We start from the raw sequence: 15,231 nt of genomic DNA, 5'->3' as shown, positions 1-15,231 counted from the left end.
CCTTTCCCACAGGTGGGGCGTGTGCAGTGCCTCTCCTCCATGCGTGCCTGAGATCCAGGTGTCTCTGTGAGGTGTGCAGGAATTGCCTCCTAGTCATCGGTTTGTGCAGGCTGGTGGGAATTGCCTCATGGATTTGGCATGAGCCTAACTGGAAAAGGCTTGAGAAAAGCATGTGCTCACTTCTCAATCCCTTCACTGTCTCGATTACTTAATGTACATGTTAAAGAGACCTGTTCTGTGTGGCTGTTGTTTATCAAGGCACTTCTGTGCCACGTGTCTCTTTTGAGGGCATGAATCTCCTGCCAACATCCAGAGCATTGAGGAGAAAAGACTATTGAGGAAACGGGCCAACATAAAGGAAAGGATCCGGTCCAAACCTGGGTCATTGATCCGGGAGGGGAGTACAATTGCTGACAAGCAGTGTGCTGGAATCCCCTCACTCACTTACTGCCAAATCTGATTCACAGAAAAAAGTAGAATCATAGTAAGGTTTGGACTGAAAGGAACCTAAAGATCACCTCATTCCAACCCCCTGTCATGGGCAGGGAGACCTCCCACTACGCCAAGTTGCCAAAGCCTGATCCAGCCTGACCTTGAACACTGCCAGGGATAGGGCATCCACAGCTTCTCTGGGCAACCTGTTCCAGTGTCTCACCACCCTCAGAGTAAAGAATTTCTTCATAATAGCCTATGTAAACATCCTTTTCAGTTTAAAACTATTCCCCCTTGTCCTGTCACTGTCACTGCATGCCCTTGTAAAAACTCCATCGTTCTTATGGGGTCCCTCCAGGTACTGGAAGGCTGCAATTATGTCACCCTTTTCTTTTTCACCTTGAACAATCCCCATTCTCTTAGCCTTTCTTTGTAAGAGAGGTGGTCCATCCTGGCAATCATCTATATTTTAGGAATAAATTCCAGAACTAGTAGGTCAAGTAAAAGAGGGTTAAAGCCTTTTGGTATCAATGTACTTTCCACTCAGAAAGTTGTGAAAGTTGTAGCAGAGGCAGGATATTCCTGCTGAACATTAAAATCTAGATTAAACTGACTATTATATAATTGTTACATCTGAAAGTATATATCAGTGGGATTTGCTACAGAGAGGAGGTTTTTGCCTGACAAATACATTGGGTCTTGAAAGTATGTGGCTTCAGACAAATGAAGGTTTCGGATCCTTAATTCTTGTGACATTTTTACTTTCACAATCACATTTTTCTGGGGGAACCCTGCTAAAAATTTATGAAAATCAGTGTAATTACTGATTCTGAAATATGAACATATGTTCCTCAGAATATATGTTCATAGTGGGATTTTTAAGGTTCCCTGGCTGTATTTTAAAAGACTAAAATCTTAAATGCCTTTAAAAATCTAGGAAGTGGTCCTGTTGGGCTTAGGAAGACAGATTTGGTGTGTTCTTAAAAAGAATTATCCACAGAATACAAATAGTCCTATTATTCTGCAATGAGCAGGGACATCTTCAACTTGATCAGTTGACCAACCTGTCCAACCTGACCTTGATGGGATATCTACTATTTCTCTGGGCAGCATATGCCAGGGTTTTATCTCCCTCATTGTAGAAAATTTCCTTATATTTAATCTAAAACGACCCCCATTCAGTTTAAAACCATTAGCCCTTGTCCTATTACAACAGACCCTGCTAAACTCCTTGTCCCTGATCTCTCTTGTAGCCCCATTCAAGTACTGGAACGCTGCTCTAAGGTCTTCTCCAAGCTGAGCAACCCCACTCTCTCAGCCTGTCTTTATAGGAGAAGTGCTCCAGCCCTCTGAGCAGCTTTGTGGCCTCCTCTGGATTCACTCCAGCAGGCCCATGTTGTGGACCCCAGAGCTGGATGCAGCACTGCAGGTGTGGTCTCACCAGAGAGGAGCAGAGGGGCAGAATCCCCTCCCTCACCCTTCTGGCCACGCTGCTTTGGAGGCAGCCCAGGACACGTTTGTCTCTCTGGGCTGTGAGTGCTCATGGCTGGGTCATGTCCAGCCTCTCATCTAGCAGCACCCCCAGGTCCTTCTCCCAGGGGCTGCTCTCCATCTGTGCATCCCCAGCCCGTGCTGGTATTGGGGCTTGCCCCAACCCAGGTGCAGCACCTTGCCTTGGTCTTGTTGAACCCCATGAGGTTCCCATGGGGCCATTTGCTGATACCTGTGGATGGCATGCCATCCCTCAGGTGTGGCAACTGCACCACTAAGCTTGGTGTCATTGGCAAATTTGCTGAGGGTGCACTCCATCCCTTTGTCTGTGTCATTAACAAAGATATGAAATAGCACAGGGCTCCTGAGTGATCACTTGTCACAGATGTCCATTGGGACTCTGAGTCACTGACCACCACCCTCTGAATGTGACTGTCCAACCAATTCCTTATCCACCTAACAGTCTATCCATCAAATCCATCTCTCTCCAGTTTGGACAGAAGGATGTTTTGGGGTGCCATGTTAAAGGCATTACAGAAATCCAGATAAAAGACATCTGTAGCTCCTCCTTTTCCCACTGATGGAATCACCCCATCATAGAAGACCACTGGGTAGGTCAGAGAGGACTCGCCCTTGGTGAAGTTGTGTTGGCTTCCAGCATCTTTTCCCACTTTGCTATGCACTAGCTATAGAACAGGAGATGCTTTGCCTAGTAGTACCAGAATATTGTGGAGCTGATATGTGATGTATTAATTTCAGTTGTCCCTCTAGAAAGGATAAATATAAGCTTCATGACTCACTGCAGTTTCACCTGTGCACTAAAACAGCACTGATCTCAGTCTTAAATTCTGCAGCATAAACTTATCTGTGCTATCTACATAGGGAGAAACATGCATGGATGTGAACAATGCTTATCTAGAGATAAGCCAACAGACATATCTAGGTTGGTTTCTCTCATGTGTTACCTGAAAATGTATATGTTTTTTCTCTGCTGTTTGGATATTTGTCTTCAATCACTTAAATATTATTAGTGGCTATATGTTCAATTGCATTCAGATGGCACAGCAAAAATTAATTTCTGCTGGCACAGATAACATTAACTCTTCAATGTTACAGAAATATGAAATCTTACCATCGTTAGCTCAGCACATATAACTATTTAAGATATTTTTCCATTTTGAATTGCTAAATTCATCCTTTCAACTTCTGTACTGGTAGAGAAATAGGATCTTCTGTGGCTGGAATTTCTGTGAGCTGCTGAAGTTCCATTCTGAAGTTATTTATTCTGCATTGAAGCTACTTATTTCTTATGTGGTAGTTTTATCTGTGAGGCAACAGGAAGAGTACAGGTTCCTCACGTCAGGGGTTCTGCTCCTGTACTAAAATGCCTCTTGTCATCACGTAGCAGCACTTACACAAGATCTCTGAGTACCTAGCACCACTAAAAAACTGCCCCCTCCTATACTTCTGTACAAATGGATGTTTCTTACCACCTGCAGCAAAAAGTGTTTTTAATCTTTTTTTGAGTTTAAGGGAGGAAGGCATGGCTCCACTAAGTGGCAGCAGTAAGCATCATTACTGCCACCTTGCTGAATTATATTTATATTCATGAGAGATTCAGTATAAACTGGTGCTCCTGTTACAGTAAGATTTATTCCTCTTTTTCCTCATAGGGTTTGATTTCATCATTTCTAAGACAGATGAATAAACTTGTCCTTAGGGAATCTACCAGTAACCTTTCCAAATACTCTCACAGGTTCATATTTTTCAGAAATTCTCATTTGAATATGAATTTTACATAAGTTATTATGATATTAACTTACCAGTTGAAAACCACATCATATGAAAACCCCACGCTGGGTGCTCTACAGATCCGTTTCACAGCTTCTCTGCAGTGGCCAGGCAGTCCCAAACACAAATTCACCTTTTACAAAGTTGGTAGACTGTATTCTACAAAATCCAAGATGCATCACTACTTATTTTATGGCTGCATCCAGAGCACAAACTGTTTCACTTTGTTCATTTGGAGGACATTGCTGAAGCACAATGATGGTGTTCAAAAGTCATGTCATGGGCTTTACATACTGTAGAAGTAGGGGTTAAACTCTAAGGTCCCAGTTCTGCTAATCAATCCCCATATCACTAATGCTGTTAACTTACATGCCTAAAGCAGGGAAGCCTATTTTCCATTGCCAAAGATGCCAAAGCTGTCAGTAAAAATATCCTCATACACTGTAAGTATAATCTTATATAGCAATGTGTATTACTAATTTCAGTCATTCTTGAAAAGTCACTGATCGTACTTCGGTACCAAGACATACCTAAGAGGTACCGAAGTCAAATCACAGCTTGTAACAAAGTTCCTAAGCAGATTCCTATGCTTCCCCAGCTGCATTTCTGAAAAGCTGTTACTTAAACATGACTACTCCATGTGGCATGCTGGTAGGGAACCTGTATTGCTTTGTCTACAGACTGAAGTGCTGAAAACAGAAGAACTGGAGGATATGCAGTTTATTTTTGTATGCTGTTCTGATCTTGGAAAACCAGCATTAGGAAATCACATCCAACAACACTTTTATAGTTCTTGTCTGTGGTCCATTTTGAAACTGACTGGACACATTTTCAGACTGCAGAGTCTTTACAGAATTACTTTTTCCTTACAACTGGTTTATTTTGTAAGTGGGAAACAAAGCTAACCCAAACCAGTCTTCTAGTTTCATATTGAAAAAAAAAAAAAAGTAAAATGTTCCTGAAGTGTATTACTCCTCAGAAGAGGAAAGGCAAGTTACCTCAGTGTTACTATTGCTTATGATTGGCACAGAAAACTCCCCCATGCAGCACCATTATTTTCTTGTACCATAGCAGTTAATTAGTTATATGAAATCCTACATGCTAAAAGTTCAGGAAAAGAAAACCCCATTAGCTGCACTCTATGTGTTCCAGTGAATTTTATCCAATCTCAAAGAGATGTAACACGGCATTGTGGGGATGAGCTTCATTTATACCTCAGTTAAAACAATATAAATCTGCTTTACATCAAACATGATACAAATAAGAATCAGGGCTTGTATTTCAGGTAGAATAATACATTGGGTATTTTTCTTCTAAATTTAGTTTCAAGAGAGTAGGAAGTAAACTCAGCCACACACTCTTCATCTTGATTGATCCATGAAAGGCATTTTCAGTCAAAAATGATTTTCAAGTTTACTAGAATTAAATTTAAAAAATAGTAAAAGAATGTGTCTTTGCAGCTCAAGGAGGATTTATGATTAGAGGAGACACAGCAGATCCTTTGTGCCTTTATTCTCTTTGGCCTCTTGTACACGGATGAACAACAACAGGTCACATGTGGATTTACTGTCCTTTATAGAAAAAACTATGGCAGTGCCACCACAGGGCAGGAAAAGATTGTTATTGATTTTTAATATCCTACAGAATTATTACAGTTTTGTTAGCATGCCAAGAAAGATGCTGGATGTACCCATGGAGACGTCACTTGGACTGCTGCTCTATTTTAACTGAAATTCAGTTATTTGTCATAGAATCATAGAATGTTAAGGGGTTGGAATAGACCTTAAAGAAAGACCAACTGTTCCCAACCCTCTTTGCCATGGGCAGGAACACCTCCCACTAGACCAGACTGCTTAAGACTGTATCCAACTTGGCTTTGAATGGGTTCATAGTATCCATGGGTTCACAGAATTTGAATGGAATCACCGAATGGGTTCTGGTAAAAGGCATAGTTCCAGCCACATACACAGATTGCTGCTATAGAAACTGACACCTCTGATGCACCCTAATGATCAGCAGCTCATCTGGCTGCTTTTTAATCAACATGGATTTTCCCTTCCTTTATATGTGAGAAATGCATAGAAATCCAGCTTAGTGCCAAAATGCCCTCTCTCCCACCTCTTCCTCACACATGTGCACAATCACACATACAGGATATGAATAAAGGCTGAGCTATGAGACCTGGATTTCTTGAGCATGTGCATGAGTGGGTGCTACTCTTGCCACCAGCACCACCATCCCTGTTGAAGGAGAGCCAGCGCTGGGCCTCGTGGACTTGTGCTCCTCCATATGGAATGAAATGCAGTGGAAGCTCCATAGGGCTTCTCAAGAGTTCCCAGAGTCACACAGGTTCACACTTATTACTGATTTGTTTTGTGCAAGATATGCTTACCACTTCTGGAGTATCTTCCATGGATTTATATTATTCCTTATTGAAACAGTGCCTCATATTTAAGCTTTCCCATCCTTCCTATAGTACCACGATCCCTCCTGGGGTGCCATTTATGTAAGAAAACAGGTATGGTGAGGAAGGTGTCTGCTGACGGTGTATCTGAGGCGTGGTAATCTATCCTGGAATGTGTTAATGAAACACTCCAGAGATATTACAGTGACGAGCAGGAGAGAAATGGGTGTGACATACTGAGATGTCGGGGCATCTTGCTATGTATTTGCTGTCAACACAGTGCAGACCTAGCACACGCTATTAAGAAATCATCCTTGCAGTTGCATTTCATCCCTATAATGCAGTAATTATACTTAGAAGCAAGGGATGTGTAAGTGGCATACACTCTGCTTTTGTCCCTTTGTTTGACCAGACATTTCCTATAGTGAGGAATAAGCTCCCATGCTCTCAAGGCAGAGAGCATGGGGGCTCTGGCCATGCAAACCTATGAGGAGAACCCCAAGTTTTAGACACGTGCATTGAATGAAAGCAGTGGAAGGGCCTGAATACAATAGTGAGAAAGGACATGATCCTGAAACTGCAGTTTCTGAAATTAGTGGGCTTTGACAATGCCAGTTCCCACCCTCTATGAAATAGCTTATTTGTAATAGACAGTCCACACAATGCCATAACAAAGTGATTTTATTGACATTCCTCCATAGTGATATGGTTGATTAGAAAGCACAGCCTGAGTATCATGTGACATTTTTCTGTCAATAAAAGCAAAATCAGTCCAATAATGAGGACCTTTCCTGCCACTGACTTTATGTAGTCTTTAACAAAAACTGTAACAGACATTTCTGTTAGATAAATCGGAAGCTGCAGGGAATTTGGCTAATGGTACAATATTTACTATACCTAGTATCTACTACCTACAGGAATCTGTTTTTCTACTGCAATGAAAGAACTACATGACTCACTAGTGAGAAAGTAACAATCCAATCTTTTGGACCTTGTGATAACTGGAAAACCTATCCCAGATTTAATATATTGCAGTAGTTTTCTTTTCAAAATGAACACTGAGGTACAGCAAGAATAATAAAAAAGCACCGCATTTGTTGTAGAAAGATCTGTTGGTCTGCATTTGACTGAAAGCGTTTAATCTTGACTGGGAATCCCTATTAATATTACTATGGAGACAGGGCAAATACCATTTCAACAGAAATTAAACAGATCTCCAGTCAAATTTGTTCTTCTGAAATTCCTGAAATTCTGACATGGACTGTCAAAGGAATAATAGTGAAAGACGAGTTTAACCTGTCCCCTGTGCATTTATATTTTAGCTTATTTCAGTTTCTGTTTTCATGTACAAATTCAGTATCCTATTGTTTCCAACTAGAGGTATGTCAACTATTTGTTACAGTGAAACTAGAACAACAAAACACAATCCCAACAAACACTCCCCTCCCCACAGGCCATCTCTCAGACTAGAGTATGAGCTCAAACCTCAGCTACAGTTCATTCAAAAGTTCATGGGCACTTGACCAAACTGGGTGTAAAAATTCCCCTGTGTCAGACCTGTACAAAGCTCATGATTTCTCCATTAGATGTTAGATGTAGTTTGGACCACACAGTTCTTGCCCTGTGATAGCCATGGACCTCTCTGGAACATAAAAATCAAGTTTTGAATATGCACAGACTGAAACGGAACACTTATGTAACTTATTGCAGACTGAAGTGGCAGCATTTGTAAGGTTTAGACCTGATGCTGTTAACACTAAGATACAGATGTTTATACTGGATGAAATCCTGCATTGCTGATGTGGTTGAACAGTCAGTGAGACTACTTCAAGGTGGAAGACATACTGATGATTTTAAATACCTACTTCCATTCTCTTATCTCCAGATTAATGCTAAGAGGATTTCAAAACCAGGAATACCCCCTTCCCTCCCTTTACCATTAATACCATCATGACAATAATTTTGAGAAAAGTATGGACCCTCTGAAACTGTGGCCAGTATTCATTGCTCCAATTGAAAACTAGAATTCATGCAAGCTATCAGACTGGCTTTTCCATTTTCACTTGCATTTTAAAAATCTATTGATGTTGATATTGTATCCTAATGTAGCCACCACCATATCTAGCCACCAGCAAGTTTAAAGGGAACTGAGATGGTAGAGCTGAAAAGATTATTTCATCGTAAATCTGCCCCATGGAATATCTTCTAGTCTTTCCGTGGGAAACAATGAAACCAGAATTTCTGTAATCAGCAGTCAAGTGTTTTACAAATGAAGATGCAGACCCAAGGAGTAACAGCACTTGAATCAACAGATGAACTAGAAAGGGTATGTCTTGCATACGCACAACAACAACAACAACAAAGTTAATTAATTGCACAATGGGCAGGTTAAATAACAGGCTGAGGGAGGTAGGTTCCTCCGTCTCTCCTGTGAGCACCATTCACTGCCTCACTCTAACTTCTCAGATGCATGGCTTCCCCCTCACTTCAGGCTGAGACTGGATTCTGTCCATTGCATGACACAAGGAATGAAGAAACACTGTGAAGCATTGATCCAGATGTCAGAAAGATGATGTAGCAGTTTGAAAACCTATTGCAGTAGGGCATTTGGGAAGAGAGAGGGATAGGGCTGGAATGGCAGAATGCAAGAAAAGCCATACATGGCATTTTCTTTCTCTTTGCTTTATGAAAACAGTCAACCATCTCTATTCCTGGCCTTAGATCCAAAGAACTTTCAAGGAAATCTGCATGACTTTGTCAACTTAGAAAGCAGCTTTTAAAAAATATTAGGCTGTGTGATAGAAAGACAAATTGGATCAAGGAATTTGATGGGAAGTAGCTGGATAAGCTGTGTTTCCTAGAGGAGCAACACACAAGGTGCTTGAGATGGCATCTGCCAAACATAATCTAGTTTAGTGTGTGACGAGTGCCAGAAAATGTTGTGAGGAAGAATTTCAGGAGAAAGCCTTCTGTATTTCATTTAGTGGAGCTTGATGCTGTCTCTGAAATACAAACATCTTTTATTATGCTACAAAAAATAGTTTCAATTTTTTTGTAATAAAATATAGTTTTAAGATACTTGTAATTTAAAAAATTTTAACTAAACAGTGTTTTAAAGATTGGATTTTTTCCCCACTTTTTTACTATGTTATTGAGATAGCTCTTGATTTTCCTTGGCCAAACATGGACCAACCAGTTGGATGCTTCTCTTTCTTCTAATGTTGGAAGACATCCGACATTTGACATAGTACAGGTAACTTTATAACCAGGAGTAAATTAGGAGCCATAGAAGAATCACTGGATTTGGGGGCCCAGAGGTGAAGAGGCAGGAATTACATACATTGGAAGATTTCATGTTCAGTGTCTCCTGGTGTGACTTGTACTGATGGAATTAATGTGCAGATGATCAGAAATGCCAGATGCTCTGAGAAAAACTAATTTTTTTTCCATCTCTCCTGTGCAGTGGGCTGGTCACATGGAATCAATGCCTGAGAGCTCATTTATGGACACACTAAACATAATTTTCGGTGTGTGGTACAATGAAGCTGGCCTGTAGCTGCAGCCTCTTCTTGCAACTGTAATATTAAACAACAATATACTAAAACATGATTCTCAGTAAAAGCCATACAGTAAATTATCATAAAAGCGGCTGAAATGCCACAGAAATTGAATGAAGGGGCAATTCAGTATTTCAGATTTTTATGCACCATTAACAAAAAAACCCCCAACTTTTTCTGCTTAGAAATATATTTTTGGGTCCATCACCTTTCAAATACCTACTGACCTAAGAATAAAAGCAGAAGAAAGATCTAAAACTCTCAGAATGCAGTTTTTCAAGTGTGATGAGGTTCTGTACAACCACCATAAAAATATGTGAGAATGCAGTCCAGTTTTTTTTCCTCTGGAGAGGAAACTTAAGACAAAATAGATATGTTAGATCTTGAACTGGTCTCCTGATTTTACAGTGATCTAAAGCATAACTAACACAAAACTACCAGCAACAAGCCCTCGAGGGGGTGTCGTACTTCATTCAAGCTGCTAAGCACACTGATGTTACCTTCTTGCCTACCTTCGCAAATTTGTCACTTCGTATTTCTTGCATCCTTTAACATATTTAGTGTCCGAAGATACTTTGTATTTCTGTTTCCCAGTTAAGACAAACACTTTCAATCTGAGATTAGTCTTGAAAAACAAGGGCAGCAAAGATTAATAACTAGAATGCAATCAGAGCAGTAGTTTGATTGTAACACCCTCAGCAAAATCCATCTGAAAACAAGCCTACTGCTGTTTTCCTTTTTTCCCCCAGATTCAGAGTTGGAAAGTACACCAAACTGAAGAGGGTAATGTCTGCAGTAACAAGAGCAAGATTTTTAGTTTAGTGGTACTTAGTATGACTGGAGGGCCTTTGGGCTTCCTCCAAGAGGATGTACACCAAAATCTTAACCCCCAGAGAGTTACAGTTCCCTTTATATCTGACAAATACCCTCATTCACTGCAGCTTCTCATTTGACAGACCCCAGACGAAAACATTCTGTCTACAACCAATCACTCTTGAGGATATGGACTATTCCACTGAACAAGAAAAGAGAAACAACAGAACTGGCAACCGCCCCCAGCAACCATGGATGAGCCCAACCTAACAGAAAATAAATGGCTTCTGACACAGGGGATGGGATTGTCTAGACTTGTCATTTGGAAAGAAACATTTTAAACATCAGAAAACAAAGATCTGGTAAACAGAACCCAAGAGTATTCATAAGAGTAGAACATTCTTCTTACTTCCCTTTTTCCTTGTCATATACAATACTAAGGTAAGGGAGCCTTGTCCTTTATGCTACATAATAAAACATCCTTCTTGAGTCTGCACAACCTTGTGCTTCTTGTGTGGTAAACATTACAATGGAGATGCCCCTCCCGACAGCTCTGAAGTGCAAGTTCTCTCCAGTACTGGCAAGCAACAATCATAACAATCGCCGTTATGCTTTGCATTGCATTACAGGTTGGTGGTTTTTTTTTTTTTTTTTACTTTTTGAAGGTCTTATCTGCACCATGTATCTGGGCCAGTTCCAGCTGATACAACTGATGTGGATCATGAGTTCATATATAAAAATTTCAGTTTTGCTCATAGGTGTCTTTCAGATGGACAATACATACAGGGAAAATAGGGATGGATGATGATATATTTGACCAGCTCCTAGTACTGGATTCAACGACTAAGAAGTAAGATGGGCTATGTATTGATTTAGAAGATATGGGTATATAAAAGCTTGGAATGCTTGATGAAGTTTTTTTTATTTTTTAATCAACGTAGGTGGAAGTAAACATTTATTAACATTTGGTCAAGTGTAGTGTAACTTGCATTTGTATTTTCATTGTTATTAATGGAGGTATGTAGAGATATACAGAAACCTTGAGACAGTTGTTTTTCTATTGCATACAGACTAGCAGTCCATTGGAAACAGAGGATGAAAGCATGAAGGTTAGGTCATAGAGGGTGGCAGTTCTTCATGCACGGCTTTTGTTAATCTTGATTTTTGTTTTGTTTTCAAAAATAAAAACATGGGAAACCAAGATCAAATGACGGTGGACAGGAAAGGTGACATCATCAGCCATAAAAACACCAGAAGTGCCTGAACCCCCTCATTCAAGTCCAAAGGTGCTAGTTTCTTCAACAGCTGTCAGCAGCTTTTCATACAGCATAGAATATGAGGGGTAAGGTGGAAGATCCAAACGGTTGAAACATGTATGTGCCCTGCAAAAGGAAAATATGCTACATGTTAGCCTTAATTTAAGAAACTTGAGAAAATAAGATTGACAAAACTAGTTTCTACTGAGACTGAAGACATTCAAGTTCAAAGTAAAACTTTTTAATTCCACCAAAATATGAGGTACTGAAATGTATGTGCACATACACATGAATACGTTATATAGAAAACACACGCTAAGTATCAACATAACATCTGATATTCCTCCTTCGGATATTGCAGGGATCTTGTATGGCTCTTGATGGAGAAGAATGCTGGAGGTCACTGAGGAGCTGGGGTTTAGGGCCTGATAGAGAAGTTCATTACTACAATTTCGGTTTCTTCAAGATTTTTTAAAAAAATGGCACTCATCTGTACATCCAACATGAGCTGTCAATAAGTTTTGCACCAGTGGACAAACACAATGTGATGGAATACAGTGACAGACAGAATGGGCTGAGCATGTGTTTGCAGTGACTGCTAAAAGACCATTCAGGGATCTGCTAACTGAGGAACGAAGGCTGCTGAAAATATTCAGCAAGTCAGCTGTTGGCCATCTGCTGCAAGTCTGGCCTTTAAATGTTATTTATTTGTAGTACCCAAGACAAAAGCAAAATATTCTGTGCAGAGCAAGCTGCAAACTTGATGACCATCTCTTTCCCCAGTTTTATCATTACATTTACCTGACTTTATATTTACATTGGCAGCACCTTCAAAAAAAGCCATGGAATGGGTTCCATGCGTGCCTTTACCCAGTTGCAGCTTTTCTGGCAGCAGCAATTAGACCCAGAGGCAGACAGCACTTCACTGTGGGAGGTGCTATACAAACGTGGAGTACAGAAACAGTCCCTGCCCCAACTGTTCAGCCATTTCAACTGACTGGAAAACTGCACAGCTCATTCAACAAATGGATGTAGGAGGGGCACATTTTCAGTAAAATTGTTTCAGTTTTTTTTCAGTCAGCTTAGCGTTTTACATGATGATAGCAACATTCCTATTTCTTCTTGCTCACTGAGATAAATGCGAATTGACAAAAATTAAGAAGGAAATGTAGCCTCAATGGCCAACAATGTCTGAGCTTCTGGCCCCTCGTATTTTTAGATACCATGGAGTTGTTTTACTTTGAGCTCTTCTATCTCGAACTTTAACTCAATTCTATTTCTCTTACACTGAAGCAGTAGAGCTATCTTGGAGAAAATTACATGAAGCCATGCTAGTCATCTCTTAGGCCACCCACAAAGTGGGAAAGACATAATGCCAGTAGATTGGCTGGCCTGAGACTTGTAGATTCAGAGGAAGAGTTTTATCAAGCACCAGTGGTGAATCATTAAAAGCAATCAGGCAACTGAAATAGCCAGAGGCACATAATCTTCACTGCATTACAGAATTTCGATTGGGAGAGCTTTTACCATCCTTTTTGCCCTTCTGAATGAAGATTTGTTAGCTGGTTATTCTTAGAAGAGAATACAATAAACACAGAATTTGTGGAAATGAGCTTGGAATGCCTGAGTTAGTGAAAAAGGATCATTAATAAAGCCCTTATTTAATCCATCTCTTGAAATTAAACATGGCAGCTCATGTGTATTATCCATGAGTAGCCCTGCAGTATTTATTGTTTATCTCAACAATCTTTGGCAACATAAGTTGTTTCTACAATCCATTGGCAATACATATCAACCACTGGGAGTTAATTAACAGGATTCTAATAGTCCATTCAGAACATGTTTATCGCAGGCAAGACAGCCCCATGCAGAGATAGCCAGTCTTGAGGAGCTCAGCTGCTGGGCTCCAGAATTGGAAGTGGCACAGCCATGGTGGCTCAGGTGTGAGTTCTTCTAAAGTAGTTTTGCAGAACCAGAGCTCTGTATGGTACTCAGCCGTGGCACATTTAACTGTTTGAAACAGCAGCATCTCAGACATTGCTGTTGTGCATCCTATTGTGCGGTACAGACGTATCCAACAGCCACCGACTCTGGTGTTTACTTTGTTGCAGACATTTATCTTGACTGATCATTATCCATCTGATTTCACACTAGTTATGAAAAAAACCTTGCAATGCTGTTGACTTTTAGTCAACCTTGACCTAGCCAAACTCAGAAAAAAGATCAATTCCTTTTCTTACTATGAGGTTTACAGATCTGGGCTCTTCTATAGAAGGTCTCAAAGAATTTATTGTGGGGAGCAAAGAAAGGAAAAAAATTAAACATGTCTAGAAACACTGAAACATTTTGCTAAACACTCTTGTGTTCTCCAGCTCAACAACTTCACAGAAAAAAATCCTTGCACTTCAAAGAAAGGTCATCAAATTTGAAATGAAAAGAGCATTTCAGAAGCGCTATCCAGGTAAGGTTTACACTTCTACCTACTTATGGTGCAAACCACAATACATTGCTAAGGGCAAAACCTGAGTTCATATTCTGGTTTGTGAAACAAATGTGGATCTACTGCAACTCCAGTGATGCCTGTGAAGCCCACTCAATTTTACATAAGGATAATTACGTGCAAAACTGTCTGGTTTTCATCATATATTGTGTGATTCTGCAGTACACAGGGCAATTTAGAATCAGTGATACTTTCCAAAATTCCCACTGCTGTCTAACTGTGCTCCATCCTCCAAAGGGATAAATTCCTCCTGAATTATGTTGGCCTCCTACTACTGATCCCAGTGAGACTGACTACAGTAAGCATAATCCAGGGAACACTTGCCACACATACTGGGATGTAAACATCACATCAGTAGTGCAAGAAGTAGTCACAGCAAAGAGAAAATATTTCTTCCCTTGATTTAAGCCTCCTACCACATAAGCCTGCTGACATTTGAGAGGGGTTCATGGAATGTGAGGCCTGGAATAAGAATTACATTGGTAAGAGCTTTTATGGGAAGGATTCTGGCTTCTCCAGAAGAAAATGCAAGATAAAGTAATGTAAACCAACTCTGACCCTCATATGCCCTCATCCTCCAGTAAGTTAAGCAGTAAATGGACCACTTAAAATTTCATTCTTCCTGGCAGTCTGTCTTTATTGCTTAATATAGTTTTGGCGGTCTTGAACCTTTAATCTTGCTCATTGTTCATAGTGCTATGCTATTTCTTTTCTTCTAAGAATTCTTTCTAAAAATTATGAGTATAAGCTTTTAAGATTTTTGCATTCTCCTTTTCTTTGTAACTTCTTTTATTCCCATAGAGATGAGAATCCAAAGGCAGTAAAAGTGGGCACAGAACCCCCTGCTATCTTAATTATAGCTTGAAACTATCTACTAAAGTAAGGCTTACATTCTAACATAATCATGCCTGCCAGGCAGAAACTGGGTAGTCCTCCTTTTCACCTTGCTTTCGTAAAATGAGCCCACAAACCCCTCTTGATCAATCT

General features: G+C 40.2%; 1 protein-coding gene across 4 annotated transcripts in view; it reads right to left on the bottom strand.

Moving 5' to 3' along the window:
- Nucleotides 1-11,398: 11,398 nt before the first annotated feature.
- Nucleotides 11,399-15,231, bottom strand: part of HECW1 (HECT, C2 and WW domain containing E3 ubiquitin protein ligase 1) — a 250,514-nt gene continuing 246,681 nt past the window's right edge. For all 4 annotated transcript variants that reach the window (XM_030237185.2, XM_050971192.1, XM_030237191.2 and 1 more), the window contains exon 28: nt 11,399-11,870. In XM_030237185.2, coding sequence (XP_030093045.1) covers nt 11,759-11,870 — 112 coding nt within the window. In that variant the 3' untranslated portion in view covers nt 11,399-11,758. The remainder of the gene's footprint in view (nt 11,871-15,231) is intronic.

Source organism: Serinus canaria, chromosome 2 (genome assembly GCF_022539315.1).
Source record: "Serinus canaria isolate serCan28SL12 chromosome 2, serCan2020, whole genome shotgun sequence".
NCBI classification, from domain to species: Eukaryota; Metazoa; Chordata; class Aves; order Passeriformes; family Fringillidae; genus Serinus; species Serinus canaria.
Note: the sequence above shows the minus strand (reverse complement) of the source record. Positions and strands in the feature narration are given on the sequence as shown.